General features: G+C 29.4%; 1 protein-coding gene across 1 annotated transcript in view; it reads left to right on the top strand.

Moving 5' to 3' along the window:
- LOC143196979 (uncharacterized) overlaps positions 1–22,633 on the top strand; it is a 54,860-nt gene extending 32,227 nt beyond the window's left edge. The window contains exons 3-4 of the mRNA XM_076404973.1: positions 16,604–16,696; positions 22,024–22,633. Coding sequence (XP_076261088.1) covers positions 16,604–16,696; positions 22,024–22,343 — 413 coding nt within the window. The 3' untranslated portion in view covers positions 22,344–22,633. The remainder of the gene's footprint in view (positions 1–16,603; positions 16,697–22,023) is intronic.
- The last annotated feature ends 476 nt before the right edge of the window (positions 22,634–23,109 follow it).

Genomic DNA, 23,109 nt, shown 5'->3' with positions numbered 1-23,109 from the left:
GAGTTTGAGCAAGATTGCTCACGCAGCTCGTTAAACAATTTAATTATTAAATGACGTTTTTCCACGAAGACTAATTTTGGGAAGTGGCGATTTAGCATAGCCAGCCAGATCTCCGGATTTAGCAGCACCAGACATTTACTTATGGGGCTTTTTAAAATCAAATGTTTATGTGAATAATCCCCAAAGAATTCAGTATCTTAAGGACAATATTTGTCACGAAATTGAAGAAATTCAGCCTGATATGTTGCAGGATATTATGAGAAATGCCTTAAAAAGAGCCGAGAGTTACATAGCAAATCGTGGTTACCATTTAGCCGATATAATTTTTCAATCATAACGAAATAAAAATGACATGAAATGAACAGACCAAATAAACTTTTTATGAAAACCAAACTTACTTAAATGGTAGCGGGACTTTTACCCCTACATTGTATTAGAAAACATACTAAACTTATTAGATGCCTGAATATTTAAATAACTAATATAGTAAAATTTCAAATATTCGTAATAATTTGCTATATAATATTTGAAAAAAGTAATCGGGCCACTGATATAATAATTTATGGCAGCTGCAGTCCAGAAACAGCATGCCTGTTATGGAATTGAATATTTCTGGATGGCTGAGTCCCGGATATTAAATTTTTAATCAAATCACAGAAAGTTAGAAACCATGAGACATGTACATATGCAGGAATGTTAAATTATACGTAAGATATTTGGAAACTTAGTTTCCATTTCACAGGATTTGATTACTACTGCTTCTACGTCAAGTTTTCATATACTTTAAAGCGCATTCGAAACTTCCATCCAACTTTATCAGAATTTCTATTTGGGTGTAAATCCAATAACTAGTTAATTAATGCATATGGCTTAAATTCTAATGCACCAGTCTAGTCGGGTTGAATCTTGACTAGTGGCTTAAAACCACGATAGCTCTGGATACCATATAAAATCGTTTAATGTGTATACGATCTTCTATTAATTTAAAAAAAGAGTTTATAAATGCTCTTAAAACTTCCTTATTAAATTATACAGGATGTTCAGTGGGAAAGATCTTATTTTCGCTCATTGTTCATTATTTAAACTCCTGATGAAAAAGTAATATCAAATTCAATCGAATAGTTCACCTTCCTTAATTTTTGACCATTAAATTTATATCTAGAATCTTCTTTAGACTGTTATATTGAACAGGAATTATAGTATAGCCTTATCGATGGTGTATATTGATGTATTGAGTTCAAAACCAAGTTACTTTTTCGACAACTTTATGCATATATTATCCCGCTGGACACACTGTATCTAATTCTTTTCATCAACTCTGCCTTCTCTAACCTGCTGGTTTATATGGTTAGATCTAAAACAAATCGTATATAAGTGCAGCTGCGTCTAGTGTAGAATCGTAAAACAACATCAAATGTCTTAGCGTATACCAGGATGTTGAACTTATATTACAAAATACAATAAACTAGTTCATTTCTTTTTATGGTCTTTATTATAATAATAGAGCGACCCGCTACACAGCTGTCTTGTGATAAAACCACACTGACTACCGCAAGCTAAAAATAAAATATTTCTAATTTTGTGATAAAATGACCTTATTTACATACCTAAATTTAAAGGTAACTTCGGAATTTAATGAGATAATTTTTTGTTTGTTCATTTAAAAGCCTATTTATTTTTGGATATTTCAGTTCTATATTGGGAAAAATCTTGCGGTAACCTTAATTATCTAAGATTAATTAACAAAGTGATCTATCATTTTTTGAAAAAAAGAATCAGAAGATAGAACGCAATATACTTATGTTTTATCACAGTTTCTTTTTTTTCTTATTTCAATGGATGTACGAATTTCTGTGGCCCAAAGACACGGAAAACATATATTTTGTGTGTGTGTGTTTTTTGGGTTTATTAGAGAGCCAAATGGCTTAGGCTTAAAACATTTGATGTCCTTTATCTACGTTTGCTGAAATCTAGAACGGTTGTTTTTTTTTCAATCATTTTTAGGTTTTCATATCTGGTGTAATTAAATATTATGAAACTTTTTCATGTTATTTTTGTAGAATATTTGTTGGAAGATCACCTAGTATAAAATATGTTAATAAAGAAAATATTTTACGAGTAATTAGTGTGTGTTAATGAATGTATATTAATTTGTTCGCCATAATTGTTCGGTTACGGTTGGACAACTTTATTTATACGTAAATTGATAATCAAATGTCAACTTCAATGCAAGTATATCATACGGTAAGGACGTCATAATCATATAGGCCATTTCCGTAGCCCTTGTTATTAACACAATGGTTTGTTTGAAGGTCAATGGTCCATAGTCTATTGTTTTAGAAAGTCATCTTGTAATAAGGCACTGTTCCTATTAAAATTCATTAAGGATTAAGGGTGAAACATATGTAAAACGTACATATTATCACAATAACAATAATATTTATGTTATAGTAGAAAAAATACGGTTTAATTAATTAGTTGTTTTAGAAAATTGAGTTTACGTCTTTCCGTGAATTGTTTTTTAAATCAGATCTAATCGGCGGTAACCAAATATGATTTTAAAAATATTTAATTTATAAAAAAATTAATTAGTTAAAGACAATGTGGTAAATTTTGTGAAATATCAGGACTGTTCTTTATGCCATATAGCACCACATCCATGCTTTCATAACCCATTATGTTACGTCAATATTTCGGGATATTAGCCAGTGAGCTATTATTTGCGAGAACTTTTTTTTTTAATATGGTGAAAAGTGCAACTGAAAATCAGTGAGTGGTGTTTAGATACCTGCGATAATCATACTATACGTTTATAAGCGATAAATTCGATTCATTAAGTAACGAACAGTCTTACCAAGCCTAGAAGTTCGAACTTGCAAACATCTAAAGCTTAAAATCGAACAAACTGGATTACCATAGACCTAAATAATATCCATAATATTGCTTAAAATTGTACAAAATTAATATTAAGTTTCATCGAATTTTATCGAAATTTTTTAAAACTTATTATTAGTTAGAGAAAGAAATATGCAAATTTAACCCTGCCGAGAAAGCGAAAATATCTTTAACCAAGTGAAAACGCATTAATTTTATTTTACGAGAAATTTCAACTTGATTAATTCGTTTCGTCCTAAGAGAATTTTCAGTTATGCATAAAACACTTCCAGTTTGTAGTCACTTGGGTAAGCTTTATTAAGAAATCTATAGTAATTTATGTACTTCGGTTACGCCCTCTTGCTTTCTGACACTTTTCCTTTTGCGTGAATCATCTGAAAATAGTTCGCGTTAGGAGAACATTTAATTCGACTGTAACATTTGATTTGACAGCAACTTGCACAAGACAAATTGTCTCGTCCAATATCAAACAGCTTCCCCCCGATTTCCATTATTTACTTCTGACATTTGACATGTCACCAATGTAATGACCCAATCCCAACATAAAATAATTATCGACGATTCCGCAAAAATTACAAGCTCTGTGGGATGAATTTATTTTTTATTTTATAGCGAATTAAAAAAATAATGATTTCCTGGCTTGGCCCATTAGTTATTTAATGGCATTCATGTTTTTTTCCTTCAAGCTCGATATTCGTTGTAGGATCATTTTCAATTTTATTGATATCCGGTATCTGTGAGGGTACATTTAAAAGGTATTTTCACGACATAAAGTGATGATGTCGATGATTTGAATGGCAATTTTGACTCACCAATGTATTAATAATATATAATAAAATTAATTTTCGGTATTAATATATATATATATATATATATATATATATATATATATATATATATATATATATATATATATATATATATATATATATATATAGTCTCTGTAAAGAAACAATATTTCCGGTTATTTGTTATTAACCTCTTTCTATGTATCGAAGCACAATTTACCTTTAATATAGGTGTAATTATTTTTGAGACATTCAAAGCATTTCTGAATATTGTCAAATCTTGGGCTCTCTAAGTATATGCAAATATCATATTTTATACCGACATGTCATTATTATTTAAGAACGATGAAATATGAATATTGAGGGTTTTGATTTTACTTGTGGACGATCAATGATTGTGTCGTTTCTGATATACTATATTCTATGCACCTACGACACCTTAATACAGCACTTATAACTTATTCTGTACGCTCTGAATGACGTTTCCATGGGTTCATATTTTCATTTAGAGTAAATAAATGATACGAATAGTTACTAAAGTTTTTAGGGTATGTTATATGGCTCGGTGAATGGAGGTAAGATGAAATGAAACAGTGGTGTTTACAGTATGTGATCGTTATTTATTGAGGTTATATAAAAAGTGGAAAATACAAAATAGATAAAACGGATGGCAGCGGTGTTACCTGAAAATGTATGACAATTTTGACTCACCAATATATTAATAATATATAATAAAATTAATTAATAAGTATTAATATATATATTTAGTCTTTGTAAAGAAACAATATTTCCGGTTATTTGTTATTAATCTCTTTCTATATATCGAAGCACACTTTACCATTAACACAGGTGTAATTATTTTTGAGATATTCAAAGCATTTCTGAATGCTGTCAAATCTTGGGCTCTTTAGGTATATGAAAATAAAAATATCATATTTTATACCGACATGTCATGATTATTTAAGAACGATGAAATATGAACATTGAGGGTTTTGATTTTACATGTGGACGATGAATGATTGTGTCATTTCTGATATACTATATTCTATCCACCTACGACACCTTAATACAGTACTTATAACTTATTCTGTATGCTCTGAATGACGTTTCCATGGGTTCATATTTTCATTTAGAGTAAATAAATGATACGAATAGTTGGTAAAGTTTTTAGGGTATGTTATATGGCTCGGTGAATGGAGGTAAGATGAAATGAAACAGTGGTGTTTACAGTATGTGACCGTTATTTATTGAGGTTATATACAAAGTGGAAAATAGATAAAACGGATGGCAGCGGTGTTACCTGAAAATGTGGCTTGGGCAGTCGATAGTGGCACGTCTGAACTCCACGCTGATCAGATACTGAATGATCGAAAGTACCCTTCAATTACATCCCAGATAAACGTCAAGAGGTTGCCAGGTAATCGTTATCGTTTCATAGTTGTTGCTGCTAGCACCCCGCCCGTGTTCAACATATGGGATTATATTTCTGGGTATTTTGTAGACAGTTATTCCACAATGTAAAATTCGACATGCTTCGAGATCGCGACAAGTTAATAAATTGAATTGCTGTGATGGACTGTCATATTGCCCATAAAAGGGCCACAGTTAGTCATACTTTGTTAACTAAATCTGTATAATTTGCGAGTGTTGTTCAACAGTCAGTCCACTCCTGATAAAATGACTAACTAAATTAAAGATAAATCAGCTGAAACATAATCAATCATCAGCAAATTTCACAAAGTTCTATATACGTGATTTTAGTCTAATGTTCTGCATTGGTTGTTTTTGTGTCAAATAATTATATTAGAATATGACATAAAATGTCGAAATCATACGCAATTTGTCCATAATATTCAAAGAATTTTAATTATTATTGAGATTGCCTTCTATAAACCTATTTTGAAAAGAGATTATCGTTAAATAACAGTAATTCGTAAAAATACAGTGCAATTATATAAAGAATAAGGTATTAACTAATATTTTTACGCTCAAGTATCAATTATATAGTAAAACTTGAGAGTTATTATTTAACTAGTCTCCTAGCACCAGTGGTAATGGGATTTTAAATAGAAAATTGCATGATACAAAGAAAACGACCGTGAAATAATTGAGATAGAACATGTAAATTCGAAATTACACCAGTATTAAACTAAGTGTAAAACGACAAGTTTATTGGAGCAATAGGATACGATATCGCCAAAGTCCCAACTTTGGTAAATAATGCAGCGCAGAAACAGAGATAAATTATTTACAAAGGGATCTTTACAATGCAAACAGCTTGTAAGCAATTCCGATGCACTACATTTAGAGCCAATGTCAACTGAAAAGATCTCCTTTACTCTAGATTTGATATTCTTTACGAATGATAACGTAATAATTCGATCGATAAGATAAGGAAACAATGTTTGATATTGAAACAATTCCAAGTTAAATAGAATTCGAATCGCGATTTATTTCAACCATAATAAATATCGTCTTATTTAATCAGATAATTTCGAAACTCTCTGAACCCTAATTAATGAAATATAATGAAGAATTCCTTGTTATATTAGTGCTATGAATTAATTTTGAGGACACTTTTTAGAACATTAAATTGTATATATTATTAAATGGTCCAATCCTTCTTTAGTTTTCAATAATTTTGAATAGAGAATTCAGAGTGAATAACAAATGTGATATCAAATAGAACTTCAGTACCTTAAAATACATAATATTTATGTAAATTGGTTTATATATTTGATTACGTAAATTGAAAATTCTTAAAAACAACAGTGTGTTTACTTTGCGGTGGAGGTAACCAAACCAAATCAACTGAGTGTATTAATATAACTGACTATTTTTTTTGTTCTATAACATTAAATAATACGACTTTTTTGAGAAATTGTATCTGCTGAACATAAAAACTTAAACGGATTTCTTGTAACAAGTACCATTTTAAGGTTATGATAAACGAAAGTACTATAAATGAGTAAAGACAGTATAAACATTTTAAATCATATTTATTCATATATATTATTTATTTTATAATAAGAATAGTAATATGTATTTACAAATAGACAATGAATCAAAATGGCTCCTGTTGTGAACAGTAGAATCCTGTTTCAGTACAAACTAGCAATCCGTCAATATTCTGATAACATTTTGGTATTTCTTCTTCTTTGATAATGCTCTTATATCTGTTTTATATCTTGATGGAAGCGTTCATCTTGTTCGTCACCAACCATTCCAAGATTAGGGGGAGGGGGGAGAGAATAGAAATGGCAATGCAAGAAATGTATTTTTAAAGACAGATCGTTCTCTAAAAACTTGGTATTTTCAGCTTTAAGATTACTTAAAACCGCTAACCTTTTCGAGCTAAGATTTTCATCGAATCCATTGTTTTTTTTATTATTTGTCTTATTATTTGTGGGCCAACAAAAATTAGCATTACTTAATTTAGAGAAAGCAGTTTTCAAATATAAAAATACTTGACCATTTTGATCGATAACCTTGCCAAAATGTTTCATTAAACCAAGTTGTATATATATTTCTGTGTAAGGGTGGCAGAATCACGTTTTCTTGTTTAAAAAGAGGTTCATATATAACGTTTGATTTACCACAACCAAAGTCAATTCTTTTTAGCCAATCTTTAACTTCATAACGATTCCTGGTGACTCTACTGTCCCACAAACAGGGAAAACAACAATATTTCGTGATATCTCCCGATAGTGTGTAAGCAACATAGCAACAACGTTTAAATCAGCACAAACTTTTCAGTTGTATTCTTTGAATTTGATTAAGTCTAAAACCAATTTCATGTTTTACACATTTCATATAATAGGATATTATAGGATTAATAGGATATCGGCTGCTGTTGTGAAGTAATACAGCTTTTAAGCTTAAATAGTATTCACATTATTAATAAGGAACGTAACGTGTTAGACAATAATATTAATAGATACAGTTTTTAAAAAATGGAATAGAAAATTCAAAACACGTAATATTATTTATATTAGAAAAATTGTGCCACACAGTGATATTAAGTAACTTCACAGAGAATAAAAAACGTCATACAAAATACAGTTTCAGTACCCAAAAATACATAATATTTATTTGAACTGGTTTAAAAAGCACTTTAAAATATTCTTTTTCATGACCTGTGTTGTTTTAAAATACGGTAGCTACCACTTATTTTTTTATAATATCTTAAAGTCTCCTTTTTACCAAGGAAGGTTTATCTGGACTTGACCTACATTTTCACATGTGCTCAGAACCACGGTCTTCGGCATTAAACCTACCGACTGGCCAGTGACCAATTTAGAGTATATCCCACAAGACATCCGGTCTAACCCAGTTACCTGGTTACTAGAATATTCTTTGTTGGATTTTCCACTGTTATCTAAAGACATTTACAATTACAATCACGCACATAAAGTACATCCATGCCTCAGCAAGATTCGAACCCGCGGCTATCGTAACAGTAGGAGGGCCGTCCTGTCGCCTTGACTTAACACTCATTGAAGAAGTTTATTACCAAATCAATTGAGTTTATTATAGGTAAATAAATTAAAACCTCATAGTAAATAATATAGCGAAATATTAATTAGGACCTTTCGGTGCATCCACCGTATAGCCCATACATAGAATTTTCTGATTATCTTTTGTTTCAATATCTAGAGAATTTTTAAAAGACACCTGTAAAAACTATTTGATTAAGTTTTTTAGCAGTAACCACAGAAATTGGCGAAATATTATTGATAATAATCTACGAGACGGAAGAAAAGAATAATACAATATTTTTGACGCCACATGTATGTTTTATCCGAAATTCCACATATAATACCTCCCCTGTACAGATTGCAATGATACACAAATACATCTCAATAACGGCAAATTTAGATAGCTTTATCGTATATCTCTATTCGGAGCTAAATAATATATAGTAGGTCATACTAAGTTGGTAATCGCTTGCATCGTCCGTACATCAACGAGCTTCTTAACTGTCTATTCATGAATATGTATAGTTAATCAGGATCTTGGTTCTTAGAAAAGGAGATAACATCAAACCCAAACAAAAACATGTCATAGTATTATATCTTGAGGTAAATCCGTAACGATATGAATATAAAATCTTTAGGCTTCGTAATTATATATACGATAAACAAATATTTGGCTTGTGGATCGAAAAATTGACGCAAATATATTTTTAAATACGTCTAAGATTAAAACAAATATACTTAATGGAGTATTGTATTAAAATCACTAATTTATAACAAGATATAATATTTATCTTATTAGATAATAAATTACTTTTAGCATTAAAAGTTATCAATATAACTAATATCAATTAATAATATCAATTATATTGACCAAGACAATTTGATTTCGATTATGAACTTCTGTGAAGTTTGAAATAGTGTTGTCATAGCAGAAAATGATCATCAAATGTATAGATCATCCCTAAAGAACTAAATATGAATTAATATGGAAAACTAAGTGAAAAATAATTTTCTGTCCATTATAATTAGTTAATAAGTTACTGAAAAGGCAGTAAAAAAGATTTACGTAAAATCAACATAAATAACATTAAATAAAAAAAGAAGATTAAATTCCATATCCGAAAGTATTTCGGTATACGCAATATATCCACATCTTACTACAATATTCGTAGAATAAATGATTCAAAACTGCGTGTCTCTTTTATTGAATAAAACAAGGAAACTTTTGCGAGAGAAAGAATTCAGAAATGTTAAAAATAAGCATCTTATATTTTAAACTTAGAGGATAAATATATTTACTCAACGAGCTTACGTTTTCATATCTACGTATCAAAAATACCCTATATCGCCTCTACGTTGTACGTTGAACTCTAATTAATGAAATATAATGAAGAATTCCTTATTATATTAGTGCTATGAATTAATTTTGAGGACAATTTTTAGAACAATAAATTGTATATATTATTAAATGGTACAATCCTTCTTTAGTTTTCAATAATTTTGAATAGAGACTTCAGAGTAGATAACAAATGTGATATCAAATAGAACTTCAATACCTAAAAATACATAATATTTATGAAAATTGGTTTATATATTTGGTTATGTAAATTGGAAATTCTTAAAAACAACAGTGTGTTTACTTTGCGGTTGAGGTAACCAAACCAAATCAACTGAGTGTATTAATAACAATGTCTGACATTTTTTTTTGTTCTATAACATTAAATAAAACGACTTTTTTGTGAAATTGTATCTGCTGAACACAAAAACTTAAACGGATTTCTTGTAACAAGTACCCTTTTAAAGATATGATAAATGAATATACTATAAATGAGTAAAGACAGTATAAACATTTTAAATCATATTTATTGATTTATATTATTTATTTTATAATAAGAATAGTAACATATATTTACAAACAGACAATGAATCAAAATAGCTCTGGTTAAAGTGGCCAATAAAAAAAATGAGCCATATATTCTGAAAGAAAATGAGGAAATATTAAATTTTCCTGTTATGAGCAGTAGAATCCTCTTTCATTACAAACCAGCAATCCAGCAATAATCTGATAACATTTTGGTATTCCTTCTTCCTTGATAATGCTCTTCTATCTGTTTTATATCTTGATGAAAGCGTTCATCTTGTTCGTCACCAACCATTCCAAGATTAGGGGGAGGGGGGAGAGAATAGAAATGGCAATGCAAGAAATGTATTTTTAAAGACAGATCGTTCTCTAAAAACTTGGTATTTTCAGCTTTAAGATTACTTAAAACCGCTAACCTTTTCGAGCTAAGATTTTCATCGAATCCATTGTTTTTTTTATTATTTGTCTTATTATTTGTGGGCCAACAAAAATTAGCATTACTTAATTTAGAGAAAGCAGTTTTCAAATATAAAAATACTTGACCATTTTGATCGATAACCTTGCCAAAATGTTTCATTAAACCAAGTTGTATATATATTTCTGTGTAAGGGTGGCAGAATCACGTTTTCTTGTTTAAAAAGAGGTTCATATATAACGTTTGATTTACCACAACCAAAGTCAATTCTTTTTAGCCAATCTTTAACTTCATAACGATTCCTGGTGACTCTACTGTCCCACAAACAGGGAAAACAACAATATTTCGTGATATCTCCCGATAGTGTGTAAGCAACATAGCAACAACGTTTAAATCAGCACAAACTTTTCAGTTGTATTCTTTGAATTTGATTAAGTCTAAAACCAATTTCATGTTTTACACATTTCATATAATAGGATATTATAGGATTAATAGGATATCGGCTGCTGTTGTGAAGTAATACAGCTTTTAAGCTTAAATAGTATTCACATTATTAATAAGGAACGTAACGTGTTAGACAATAATATTAATAGATACAGTTTTTAAAAAATGGAATAGAAAATTCAAAACACGTAATATTATTTATATTAGAAAAATTGTGCCACACAGTGATATTAAGTAACTTCACAGAGAATAAAAAACGTCATACAAAATACAGTTTCAGTACCCAAAAATACATAATATTTATTTGAACTGGTTTAAAAAGCACTTTAAAATATTCTTTTTCATGACCTGTGTTGTTTTAAAATACGGTAGCTACCACTTATTTTTTTATAATATCTTAAAGTCTCCTTTTTACCAAGGAAGGTTTATCTGGACTTGACCTACATTTTCACATGTGCTCAGAACCACGGTCTTCGGCATTAAACCTACCGACTGGCCAGTGACCAATTTAGAGTATATCCCACAAGACATCCGGTCTAACCCAGTTACCTGGTTACTAGAATATTCTTTGTTGGATTTTCCACTGTTATCTAAAGACATTTACAATTACAATCACGCACATAAAGTACATCCATGCCTCAGCAAGATTCGAACCCGCGGCTATCGTAACAGTAGGAGGGCCGTCCTGTCGCCTTGACTTAACACTCATTGAAGAAGTTTATTACCAAATCAATTGAGTTTATTATAGGTAAATAAATTAAAACCTCATAGTAAATAATATAGCGAAATATTAATTAGGACCTTTCGGTGCATCCACCGTATAGCCCATACATAGAATTTTCTGATTATCTTTTGTTTCAATATCTAGAGAATTTTTAAAAGACACCTGTAAAAACTATTTGATTAAGTTTTTTAGCAGTAACCACAGAAATTGGCGAAATATTATTGATAATAATCTACGAGACGGAAGAAAAGAATAATACAATATTTTTGACGCCACATGTATGTTTTATCCGAAATTCCACATATAATACCTCCCCTGTACAGATTGCAATGATACACAAATACATCTCAATAACGGCAAATTTAGATAGCTTTATCGTATATCTCTATTCGGAGCTAAATAATATATAGTAGGTCATACTAAGTTGGTAATCGCTTGCATCGTCCGTACATCAACGAGCTTCTTAACTGTCTATTCATGAATATGTATAGTTAATCAGGATCTTGGTTCTTAGAAAAGGAGATAACATCAAACCCAAACAAAAACATGTCATAGTATTATATCTTGAGGTAAATCCGTAACGATATGAATATAAAATCTTTAGGCTTCGTAATTATATATACGATAAACAAATATTTGGCTTGTGGATCGAAAAATTGACGCAAATATATTTTTAAATACGTCTAAGATTAAAACAAATATACTTAATGGAGTATTGTATTAAAATCACTAATTTATAACAAGATATAATATTTATCTTATTAGATAATAAATTACTTTTAGCATTAAAAGTTATCAATATAACTAATATCAATTAATAATATCAATTATATTGACCAAGACAATTTGATTTCGATTATGAACTTCTGTGAAGTTTGAAATAGTGTTGTCATAGCAGAAAATGATCATCAAATGTATAGATCATCCCTAAAGAACTAAATATGAATTAATATGGAAAACTAAGTGAAAAATAATTTTCTGTCCATTATAATTAGTTAATAAGTTACTGAAAAGGCAGTAAAAAAGATTTACGTAAAATCAACATAAATAACATTAAATAAAAAAAGAAGATTAAATTCCATATCCGAAAGTATTTCGGTATACGCAATATATCCACATCTTACTACAATATTCGTAGAATAAATGATTCAAAACTGCGTGTCTCTTTTATTGAATAAAACAAGGAAACTTTTGCGAGAGAAAGAATTCAGAAATGTTAAAAATAAGCATCTTATATTTTAAACTTAGAGGATAAATATATTTACTCAACGAGCTTACGTTTTCATATCTACGTATCAAAAATACCCTATATCGCCTCTACGTTGTACGTTGAACTCTAATTAATGAAATATAATAAATAATTCCTTATTATAATAGTGCTATGAATTAATTTTGAGGACAATTTTTAGAACAATAAATTGTATATATTATTAAATGGTACAATCCTTCTTTAGTTTTCAATAATTTTGAATAGAGACTTCAGAGTAGATAACAAATGTGATATCAAATAGAACTTCTGTACCTAAAAATACATAATATTTATGTAAATTGGTTTATATATTTGGTTATGTAAATTGGAAATTCTTAAAAACAACAGTGTGTTTACTTTGCGGTTGAGGTAACCAAACCAAATCAACTGAGTGTATTAATAACAATGTCTGACATTTTTTTTGTTCTATAACATTAAATAAAACGACTTTTTTGTGAAATTGTATCTGCTGAACACAAAAACTTAAACGGATTTCTTGCAACAAGTACCCTTTTAAAGTTATGATAAATGAATATACTATAAATGAGTAAAGACAGTATGAACATTTTAAATCATATTTATTCATTTATATTATTTATTTTATAATAAGAATAGTAATATATATTTACAAATAGACAATCAATCAAAATAGCTCTGGTTTAAGTGGCCAATAGAAAAAATGAGCCATATATTCTGAAAGAAAATGAGGAAATATTAACTTTTCCTGTTATGAGCAGTAGAATCCTCTTTCATTACAAACCAGCAATCCAGCAATAATCTGATAACATTTTGGTATTCCTTCTTCCTTGATAATGCTCTTCTATCTGTTTTATATCTTGATGAAAGCGTTCATCTTGTTCGTCACCAACCATTCCAAGATTAGGGGGAGGGGGGAGAGAATAGAAATGGCAATGCAAGAAATGTATTTTTAAAGACAGATCGTTCTCTAAAAACTTGGTATTTTCAGCTTTAAGATTACTTAAAACCGCTAACCTTTTCGAGCTAAGATTTTCATCGAATCCATTGTTTTTTTTATTATTTGTCTTATTATTTGTGGGCCAACAAAAATTAGCATTACTTAATTTAGAGAAAGCAGTTTTCAAATATAAAAATACTTGACCATTTTGATCGATAACCTTGCCAAAATGTTTCATTAAACCAAGTTGTATATATATTTCTGTGTAAGGGTGGCAGAATCACGTTTTCTTGTTTAAAAAGAGGTTCATATATAACGTTTGATTTACCACAACCAAAGTCAATTCTTTTTAGCCAATCTTTAACTTCATAACGATTCCTGGTGACTCTACTGTCCCACAAACAGGGAAAACAACAATATTTCGTGATATCTCCCGATAGTGTGTAAGCAACATAGCAACAACGTTTAAATCAGCACAAACTTTTCAGTTGTATTCTTTGAATTTGATTAAGTCTAAAACCAATTTCATGTTTTACACATTTCATATAATAGGATATTATAGGATTAATAGGATATCGGCTGCTGTTGTGAAGTAATACAGCTTTTAAGCTTAAATAGTATTCACATTATTAATAAGGAACGTAACGTGTTAGACAATAATATTAATAGATACAGTTTTTAAAAAATGGAATAGAAAATTCAAAACACGTAATATTATTTATATTAGAAAAATTGTGCCACACAGTGATATTAAGTAACTTCACAGAGAATAAAAAACGTCATACAAAATACAGTTTCAGTACCCAAAAATACATAATATTTATTTGAACTGGTTTAAAAAGCACTTTAAAATATTCTTTTTCATGACCTGTGTTGTTTTAAAATACGGTAGCTACCACTTATTTTTTTATAATATCTTAAAGTCTCCTTTTTACCAAGGAAGGTTTATCTGGACTTGACCTACATTTTCACATGTGCTCAGAACCACGGTCTTCGGCATTAAACCTACCGACTGGCCAGTGACCAATTTAGAGTATATCCCACAAGACATCCGGTCTAACCCAGTTACCTGGTTACTAGAATATTCTTTGTTGGATTTTCCACTGTTATCTAAAGACATTTACAATTACAATCACGCACATAAAGTACATCCATGCCTCAGCAAGATTCGAACCCGCGGCTATCGTAACAGTAGGAGGGCCGTCCTGTCGCCTTGACTTAACACTCATTGAAGAAGTTTATTACCAAATCAATTGAGTTTATTATAGGTAAATAAATTAAAACCTCATAGTAAATAATATAGCGAAATATTAATTAGGACCTTTCGGTGCATCCACCGTATAGCCCATACATAGAATTTTCTGATTATCTTTTGTTTCAATATCTAGAGAATTTTTAAAAGACACCTGTAAAAACTATTTGATTAAGTTTTTTAGCAGTAACCACAGAAATTGGCGAAATATTATTGATAATAATCTACGAGACGGAAGAAAAGAATAATACAATATTTTTGACGCCACATGTATGTTTTATCCGAAATTCCACATATAATACCTCCCCTGTACAGATTGCAATGATACACAAATACATCTCAATAACGGCAAATTTAGATAGCTTTATCGTATATCTCTATTCGGAGCTAAATAATATATAGTAGGTCATACTAAGTTGGTAATCGCTTGCATCGTCCGTACATCAACGAGCTTCTTAACTGTCTATTCATGAATATGTATAGTTAATCAGGATCTTGGTTCTTAGAAAAGGAGATAACATCAAACCCAAACAAAAACATGTCATAGTATTATATCTTGAGGTAAATCCGTAACGATATGAATATAAAATCTTTAGGCTTCGTAATTATATATACGATAAACAAATATTTGGCTTGTGGATCGAAAAATTGACGCAAATATATTTTTAAATACGTCTAAGATTAAAACAAATATACTTAATGGAGTATTGTATTAAAATCACTAATTTATAACAAGATATAATATTTATCTTATTAGATAATAAATTACTTTTAGCATTAAAAGTTATCAATATAACTAATATCAATTAATAATATCAATTATATTGACCAAGACAATTTGATTTCGATTATGAACTTCTGTGAAGTTTGAAATAGTGTTGTCATAGCAGAAAATGATCATCAAATGTATAGATCATCCCTAAAGAACTAAATATGAATTAATATGGAAAACTAAGTGAAAAATAATTTTCTGTCCATTATAATTAGTTAATAAGTTACTGAAAAGGCAGTAAAAAAGATTTACGTAAAATCAACATAAATAACATTAAATAAAAAAAGAAGATTAAATTCCATATCCGAAAGTATTTCGGTATACGCAATATATCCACATCTTACTACAATATTCGTAGAATAAATGATTCAAAACTGCGTGTCTCTTTTATTGAATAAAACAAGGAAACTTTTGCGAGAGAAAGAATTCAGAAATGTTAAAAATAAGCATCTTATATTTTAAACTTAGAGGATAAATATATTTACTCAACGAGCTTACGTTTTCATATTTACGTATCAAAAATACCCTATATCGCCTCTACGTTGTACGGAATAAAGCTTTTCTTGGCAAAAATACTTGATTTAAATGTAATACTATTTAAATCCCGACTTTCTGAACGTATTTGAACGTTCCCTTTAAGCCCAGAAAGATTTCTAACGGATTTTATTTCTACGAAAAGTAACCGATTCTTTTTCGAGCATCTCTCATTGTTTTAGTAATATTAAAGCAATGCTGATATTGAAATCGGCTAAGGGGAATTTAACTGGGCCGATTTTTACACCCGATATTCAATGATTTTCGTGTTTCAGGTTGCATGAACTTCACATATGCTCCTCTGAAGTTTGCAGTCACCATGGATATGATATTTGATGGAAATTCCGTGTTTTCATACACGTTTTCAGGTAAATAAATATTTTATAGTCGAAAATGTTATTACTTATTTATTATTACTGTAAATTTATTTTTAGGTATCTTAAATACCATCTCAAGCGTTAAAAATTAGATTTTATGTTTTACCAGGTCTACCGTAAAGTCATTACCGGTTTTTTAACTTTAATTCGAGAATATGGAAAATTGTATTTATTTAAAATATTGGCAATTATAGATATCCTGCCCATCTCTCAGGCAATTTACGTATGCCATCACAAAAAACCTGTTTTTCCTTCGAACAAAACATTGATCAAGCAATTTTCTCTGCAATCGCGTCTCCCATTATTGTGAAAAGTTCATAGTCAGATGGGACAATGTGTGGAGAGTACGGTGAGTGCGATAGTAGGCCCCATCTAAATGCTTTCAACGCTTCCTTGACTGGCGTTGCTTTCTGAGACGGCACGTTATCGGGCTATACAACCACTTTACCATATCTCCTGACCCATTTTGGACGTTTTTCAAACAATGCTTTGTTCAAGTTGATCATTTGTTGCCGATAACGATTTCAACACTTCGCAATACACCACACAACTCTGGTCCCACCAAATATAGAGATTGACCACAACAATTCGGCCTTGGAGTCGATCGGCCGGCTTCACCAGTTTATAACCATGATTTTTGCGCTTAGGTTTTTCCAAATAGATCCTCTTTTTATCACTATAATTCACTATTAGATGCGGAAATGACTTCCCGTAATACCTTTGAAGCAGAATTTTGTAGACTATTTTTTAACTTTCTATTAGCTTGTTATTTAAGGGATCTTCATACTCTTTCGATCTAACAAAATGTTCTTTACTTTAGACATCGAAATCACCACTTTTGAATTTTCGAAACCACGGCTCACATGTTTCTAAGATTAGAGAATGTTACCAGCAAACAATGACCTTCAGTGGTTTTTTTCTTTTGATTATATAAGAAATGTAATGCGTTTTCACGTCAGTGCGCACGTTTTCAGTCACGAAATTCGTGAGATATAAATCTATGGCTGTGTTGATTTCGCAAAATATAACATCTATTTCTTTTGAAGCTAGATCTCAGTAGAATAAAATAACATATGTCTTAAATTATTCTTATATTAGCGATATCTGTTAGAAAAACCGATAATGGCTTTCCGGCGCCCCCGGTATTTTATGTTATTTTGTTGAAAAGTAAGCAGAATGTTACTTTTCAGCTATTCTCAGTTATCACGAGAGATTCTCAAGACATTATCCCATCCTTTTATTCCAAAAAACTTATTGATTGAAATTGTTTAACAATATAATATGTTATCAGATTATAGTATAAGAAACTTAAAATTAAACTACACTTAAAAACTATGATTTACGCGAAAAATAATGTGGCAAAACTTAATTAAATTTTTTTTTATTACTCTTCGTGAGTCCACAATCTGCCCTATTGGCAATAAGTATTTCTTCTGTTTATATTATATATATATGGCATGTAGAAAATCACTTCATTAAGCAATCTTCTGTATAAAATATTATCTTAATTAATTGGTCTTATTCTAATGCTTGTTCTAAACTCTACATATGTCCAGTAATCAGATCAGGTGGTGTTAAACGTTTTAGTCTACGCACTTCACTATCACGTCGCATATTTAGCTGATTAGCGAGTACATTGGGATGCACTGACACTCTTTCGAAGTACTTCACACAAACACGTTGGATTACACTCGTTATATGTTCTAGAGGAATATCGCGTTGTATCACTTTATTTGAAATATAGTACCGAGCATCAACAATGGCACGCAACACCTTATTTTGGAACCGTTGAATGATGGATATATTAGATTTAAAACTTAATTAAAATGAATAACATTTAATAAAAATATATTAAAGCATTAAATGCCTTCTTAGAGTGATGACAAATAAATGACCATAAAGCATGCAAGCTACTAATAGATTCTTCATTTCTTCATCAATATAAAGTAAAGAAAACACTGAATTTTATTTTACTTTTGTTGGGCAGCGTTGTCAAATAGACATAAAAAGAAAATTTTAATCTCAGTCAAATTCCATAATTTTCAAACTATAATTAATGTTATCAATCAATAATGCCTGAATTATTTAACCGAAAAAAAACCTGCCCGAATATTGAAAAAACAACAAAGTTGTTTATTATCCTACCGTTCATCTTATTTAATTATTTAATGTCGGACATTACTCCAGAGGTAGTTCCCTTTCCTTGTTGTTTGTCGTCTAGAAAATGGTTGTGAGTAATTAATCCTATTTTCGTTTCCTTGTTCAACATTGGAACTACATTGTTATTGGTCTCTAAAGAAATCCCTCAAATTATACCGGACCACCGTAAATGTATTTATTGAATGTATCTTTTTTTCTACCTTATACATTATGAGGACAATGATGAATATAAATACACGTATATATAATCACGTTATACATATAAAACAGTGGAAATAAAATTTGTTTCTAAAGGAAAAGAAATAACCCGGCTGAAATAAATAATGCATTACTTAAATCATAAAATATATGCGCTCATTGCTGATGTATCGGTGGTATATGAATCAATATTTGATATTTGATATTCCATATTTGATATTGTTTAAGGTATTGATGTGGAAGAAATGTATATAATTTTATTTCACAGGTAATTTTTAAAAATAAAAATTAGACAAAATTAAACAAAATGGCAGTGTAGCTACAGGAGATGAATTGTCAGTTGTGAAGACCAAGAAACAAACAAACCAATAAATGTGATAATTCCCAAAGTATATATATATATATATATATATATATATATATATATATATATATGTATATATATATATATATATATATATATATATATATATATATATATATATATATATATATATATATATGTATATATATATATGTATATATATATATATAGTTGCTGAAAATTAGAGAGATTTTAAATGATTTTACTCTCAATCAACTGGTATTATTAAAATTTCTATACAGTTTTACCTGTTAAGTTATGACTTCGGATGGACTTTTAAAAAATGGTTTAATTTCAGTTTATATCACATATCTGAAAAATTACAAATTCTTGAGCAATTTAATATGTATTTTGGGTTATTTCTCACAAAAAAGTATATACTTGCAGCGTTTTATTTTTATTTAAAAGGTGAAAAATGTTACAATAATGTTAAAAAATAAAAATGTTAAAAATATGCGATTTTTTGAATTTTCAATATTTGTTTTAATTTTCATTCGAATAGTAATATGTTAAGTTGGATACATTAAAAAACTTTATATTATACATTATATGGACTAACGGATAACATATAGAAACCTAAACATTAAACACTAACAAGCTTCATCCTTTGAGTTGTTGAAACTCAGAATAAATATGTAACGTTATAATAGTAGTTTGTTGGAACAAAATTTTCCAGGAGGTAGACAGTACAATGTTGCATTTAGTAAAGATCTAAAAGCAACCTTTACAGAAGGCTTTGTGGCAAACAACTAGTGCGTAACAATTAACGTTACGGATTCTTGATAGACTCCCAAACATCCCTACTGAAAATAAAATTCGCAACAAAGCCCAAAATTCCTGCTCGGCATCAACGTATTTTATCACCAAAAATTTATTTCAAAGCATTATAAACTAATTTTCGAAGCCATTCCGGTCGAAATCGTGTTTCCTTCAATAAAATATATTTCACAGATGTCCAGGTTTTAAAACCATTTCAAATTGAATGGATATATATCAGAAATAAAATTAGATATTTTTATCAATAGATTTTTTTTTCAGTGAAGTAGAAAAAAACAGCTTTAAATCAATAATAAATACACTAGTAACACCAGTTATGTAATGAATTTTGTACTAAATAGAGAGTAAGTTTCATTAGACATAGGAAACAAAGAAATTTGCATTAATTCTTATTATATTTTATTTATAAATCAAAAAATTATGGAACGATATAAGCTGTGGCACGATGTGATATAATTACCTGGTCTAGTACTAAGAGAGTATTGCTATTTTCTAAATCAATAACATATTATGATTGTGATTAAAATTATGATTGAAAATGGTGATTTCACTACAATATTTATGAAGTTCAGAATAACCGATCAGGACTCTGCATCTCCATCACAAGATACTTGACACTTTAGTTTAAAAGAACGTTAGTTTGCCAAAACCTAACAATGGATTTTCTCAGGACCACTTTAACGCAGAGTAAACTCATTGTTACAATGTCTTGGGATATATGTAGTGTAATTTACGTAGATTACCTCGAATAAGATTAAAACAATTAATGGATAATTTTATGCTAACTATTTGGAACATTTAAACTGAGCTATAAACGAAATACATCAGCGTTTGGGACAAAACATGTTTTGCATCAAAACACTGCATTCATATCTACTGAATAAACTAAAAAAGTATTTTTTAATAGAAAAAGATCAGTAATTAAAATCCGATTCGCTGTTGCATAATATTTAACGGGTTTAGTACCTAGTGGTTACTTTTTATTACGTATTAGCATAGAAAGGAAAACGGAATTCTTAATTTAATTGAAAGGGAAATTTTAGTAATTTGTTTTCATTTCTTTGTTTATCGATTTATCACTTCTCTTTATTTTATCTTAAATTTTTCATAGATTTCCTGAATTTCCTAATTTTCCTCCACATATTTTTTAAATTTTCAACCATCTTCATTTCTAACCTTAATTTCTATGGTTTCTCTTTTCTCTTGAGCGTGTTTGATATTATATTAATAATTTTTTGATTTTTATAGTTTTACCTAGATATTTTTCATTTTCAGATTATTTTAATGTTGATATTGCGATTTGATTATAGAGTATCATATTTTGCTAAAGAGGTGCGGAAATAACTTTTTTTATTCATAATTCATATTTATTCATAATTTTCAATCGCATGATTCGCCTTTTCCTCCTTTTTTTATATTATTTTAGAAATTTTCTAATTTTTATGACTATATCCAGATATATATGAATATATATTTTTGTTTCAGTATTATGATTTGGTTATTGCTTATTGTGATATTTAGCAAGAGAAGCCGGAAATAACTTATTTCGTTTCTAATTCATTATTTATAATCGACCTATTCTCTTGCGTTTTTTGATATTATTTTTTAGCAAATTTCTGGTTTTTATAGCTTTTATCCAGACATTATTTTACGTTGATCTTTATTTCGATATTACGATTATATTATTGAGTAATGGGGGTTTTGCTAGAAAGAAAATAACGATTTTACAATAATTATTTATCATTTTATTAAAACAATTTCTGTTAAGATAAGATTAAAAGAAATAATAAATGTATAATCTATTTTCTATTTTTTGCAGCCAGAAATCCTCCACCATTATGTATACCGGTAGCAATCCCGTACGTCCCTTTACAAGTAGAAACATGCGCAAAGTTATACGACATCCATACGCCCGGCCAAAACTTGCACATGTGTTTCGATTTCGAGACAAGAATCGAGAAGGCAACAATACTGGTCCTGCATTTCGACTGTATGCGAATGGGAAATGATGGTTTGGCTTTCATAAAACCGGGCGATACAGGACCACTTCCCCCTTCACTCACAACGACGCCTACATCTCAACTGGATTCCGATGTTTATGATCAAGTAACGGAAATTAAGAAGACTATCGAAGAGTGAGAATACCAGACGTATAAAATTCCTTCTTTAGGGATATTTTTCGAATGTTACTGGCGGGGTCAACGAAGGTCATAGCTAAAGATTCTTTGTATAAATATTGGTTCGTTGGCCACAATCCAAAGGTCGCTCCTCTTTCGTTTTAGATTAATATTCGCTCAAAACATTTTAGAACATATAAAAGCGGAGTATAAAATAGTATTATCATTACTGTATATATTTTATATCATTTATTTATTGTGTAGTATTTATTTTTTTATAATATGTCAAATGTATTTATATTGTATTTTTAATGAAATATTGAGCAATTTTAATTATTAAATTCAATATTTTTTCATTAGAAAAGGCATTAAATAAATTCCTTTTAATAAACATAATAATTAGTTACAAAAATTAATTGTTTTCTCTTCTTCATAACTTTTAATGCTTGATATAAACTAGCGTTGGGAACTATCGACTGAAAACAGTCGAAAGAGTCGATAGTCGCAAAACAGTCGAAACAGTCGATAGTCGCAAAACAGTCGAAACAATCAATCAATGAAACTAGCGACTGAAAATAGTAATTACTATTTATCATAGTAATTAAATTTTATCAGTCAAATGCACGGTTCGACTGTTTATTTCAATTCGTGAGGTCAGACGAAGATGTACGAACCATTTCATGTATAAATTGTGTGAGAGGAAAGGACGGAGATAATTCCTTGGAGCAGTTAATTTTATTTGTGATTATATTTTCTAACGGTAATATAAGCGAGATGATGAAGTACAT

Source organism: Rhynchophorus ferrugineus, unplaced genomic scaffold (genome assembly GCF_030347505.1).
Source record: "Rhynchophorus ferrugineus isolate W39M unplaced genomic scaffold, kcgeb_rfMv2 rfM5, whole genome shotgun sequence".
NCBI classification, from domain to species: domain Eukaryota; kingdom Metazoa; phylum Arthropoda; class Insecta; order Coleoptera; family Curculionidae; genus Rhynchophorus; species Rhynchophorus ferrugineus.
This window is presented reverse-complemented; position numbering and strand designations above follow the sequence as displayed.